Source organism: Morone saxatilis, unplaced genomic scaffold (assembly GCF_004916995.1).
Source record: "Morone saxatilis isolate NCDOM2014 unplaced genomic scaffold, NCSU_SB_2.0 Contig4, whole genome shotgun sequence".
In the NCBI taxonomy this organism is placed as follows: domain Eukaryota; kingdom Metazoa; phylum Chordata; class Actinopteri; family Moronidae; genus Morone; species Morone saxatilis.
The window spans coordinates 15,505,264-15,508,057 of record NW_023339984.1 but is presented as its reverse complement, the minus strand read 5'-3'; the positions used below and the strand labels follow the sequence as shown (position 1 = coordinate 15,508,057).

General features: G+C 49.9%; 1 protein-coding gene across 1 annotated transcript; it reads left to right on the top strand.

The window, feature by feature from the left end:
- Positions 1 to 1,449: 1,449 nt before the first annotated feature.
- On the top strand, positions 1,450 to 2,794 carry LOC118338331 (insulin receptor substrate 2-B-like; the record flags this gene model as incomplete). The annotated part of the gene is given in 1 exon segment (XM_035675628.1): positions 1,450 to 2,794. A coding segment is annotated over 1 exon segment (1,345 nt), but the record flags the coding sequence as incomplete, so codon positions are not given.

Sequence of the window (2,794 nt, the reverse complement as noted above, 5' to 3'; positions counted from 1 at the left end):
AGTTTAATTTTTATCTTTTGGAGTGGTTTAGGAATGTTACGGCCACACGCTTCAAGGATTGCGCGGAGGGAAAAATTTATGTTAGAAATTAGCGAGCAATCACCATTCTAATGCATGTAATTCAACTTACATCAGATAATATGCCTAATTTTTATTCACGAGTCATGCATTGAGAAAGATAATGAGAATAAAATAGATAATGCATGGCAAAAATAGTCAGCACTTGTCACCTGGGCAGGTTTTATATAAGAGAGGAATCAGGATCCTTTTTATAATTTTTACACATACGTCGATATTTGTCTTGGTGCTGAAAATTGTGCTGTAAAGAAAATATACAATACACAACATATATAAATCACACACAAAAAAATATATATATAGATGTATAGTAAATCACAGAAATATAGTACATTGAAATAAAAACAAACTTAATTGATTTAAATAATGTTTTTATGTTGTATTTACTTATAATTTATGAATAAGATTTGTTCTTTGAAATAAATGACAAAAAAAATATTAATATACTTTGACTCAAGTGCTCATCAGCGTTCGGAAGAGTTCGACTTGCATCTACAGACGGGATCGTTTTCACCCCTAATCAATGACAGTCTTTTGTAAAAAAACCCTAACAACTGATCGCAGACCAGCGTTAAAAAATTAGTCCCGCCGTATTCTTTCCCCCTTTTTTTTTTTTTTCTTCTTCTAACTTCAGTTAAACTCTGCGCGACGCGATTGGCCGCCGCTTATTGACGCAAGGCACTAATATCCCACAGCGATTGGCCGCGACGCCCGTCAAGAGCTGTCAGTCAAACGGACGGACCAATCGGAGCGCGCCGTTGGCCCTTTGTTCCTCCCGTTCGGCGGGTGACGCGGCGGGTCATGTGTTGTTTGTGCTCCGGCCCGTAGAGATGTGTACGGCAGGAGAAGGGGACGGATTGCTAACCGAGCTAACCGGATCCTCCCGATTATAGAAAAACACGGACTCGAACGTGGTCATGTTGCACACGGTAGGCTTCATTTCGTGAAGAGGCAACACAAAAAAAAAAAAAAAAATCGATGCCCGCATCGGAGTGGTCATGCCTCCGCTGTCTACATAAACGGCGGAGACTTTGTTTTTTATGTTATTTAACGCCGAACAACAAAAAGCCTGGTCCGCTGAAAAAACAATAAAAAAAAAAAAAAAATCTGAGCTGTGCGAGTCAACGTTAGCTGGCCTAGCCGGACTCGGGAGCTCGTCTCCCACAACAAGAATGGGGTCTAGGTCCACTCGGATTAGCTCGCTAGTGAAGTGACCTTTTGATTGTGTTTCTCTGATGGCAAATTTCACGAATTACCAGGAAGGTAAGGCAGCGATGTTGATGGTGGAGACGCAGCAGAGGGACGTGGGGACTAAATCCACCGCGAACGGAGACGGCTCGGTCGGGGAACCCCCTTCCCCGTTAATTAATATCGGCGGCGGCGGCTCTCGTTTCCACCAACATTTACCGCCCTCCAACCATCAACACCTCAGCCACCATCACCCGCCAAAGGATCCACAACAGCAGCATCACTACCAGCTGGCTCCGCAGCATCTTTCCGGAGAAAACACCGCGGAGTCTCCGGGCAGGAAAGCCGCCTCCTCCTCGTCTCTCAGCCAGGTACACGCCGCCGAGGACCCCGCCGCTTCCTCCGCCGCCGCAGCCGCTGGNNGGTAGCAGCAGTAGCGGCAGCGGCAGCGGTAGCGGCAGTCATGTATACGCGGCGGTGAACGTCGCCAACGCCTCCGACGCTGTGGATGATATTCGCAAATGTGGCTATTTGAGGAAGCAGAAACACGGACACAAGAGGTTTTTCGTGCTCCGGGCTGCCAGCCACCTCGGGCCGAGCCGCCTGGAGTACTACGACAGCGAGAAGAAATTCAGGAACAGCCTCCGCTCCGCTGCCGCGGCCGCCGCCAGCGGCGGAGCGGTCGCCCCTTCTCCCCCGAAAAGGGTTATTTACCTCTACCAGTGCTTCACGGTAAACAAAAGGGCGGATTCCAAAAACAAACACCTCATTGCCCTTTATACTAAGGACGAGTACTTTGCCATTGTGGCGGAAAACGAGCAGGAGCAAGAGGACTGGTACATAGCTGTCAGTGAGTTGATGAGTGAGGGCAAAAAAGGGCATTTGGATTCAGATGATTTAGATGATGGATACGGTACGGTCACCCCCGGCACTGTGTTCAAAGAGGTGTGGCAGGTGAATGTGAAACCTAAAGGACTGGGTCAAACTAAAAACCTCACAGGTGTTTACCGGCTTTGCCTCTCGACTAAAACCATTCACCTCGTTAAGTTGAACTCTGAAACCCCCTGTGTTAACCTTCAGCTGATGAACATCAGACGCTGCGGGCATTCGGAAAGCTTCTTTTTCATCGAGGTGGGTCGCTCCTCCTCCATCGGGCCCGGGGAGATTTGGATGCAGGTGGACGATTCCGTCGTGGCCCAAAACATGCACGAGACCATCTTGGAGACGATGAAGGCGCTGAAAGCTTTCGCAGAGTTTCGGCCCCGGAGTAAGAGCCAGTCGTCGGGCTCCAACCCGATGCCGTTCATCACGACGCGGCGCCACCTGGGCAACTTGCCGCCGAGCCAGACGGGGCTGCAGCGGCGGTCGAGGACGGAGTCAGTCGTGGGCACGCCGCCGTCAAGTAAGAGCTCTGGGGCGAGTGGTTATCGCTTTCGAACATCCAGCGAGGGCGAGGGGACGATGAACCGGCCTTTCCGCTCCGCCACAGGAAGTCTGGTTCACCTGAACTCCGCGCGCGCCCACCACG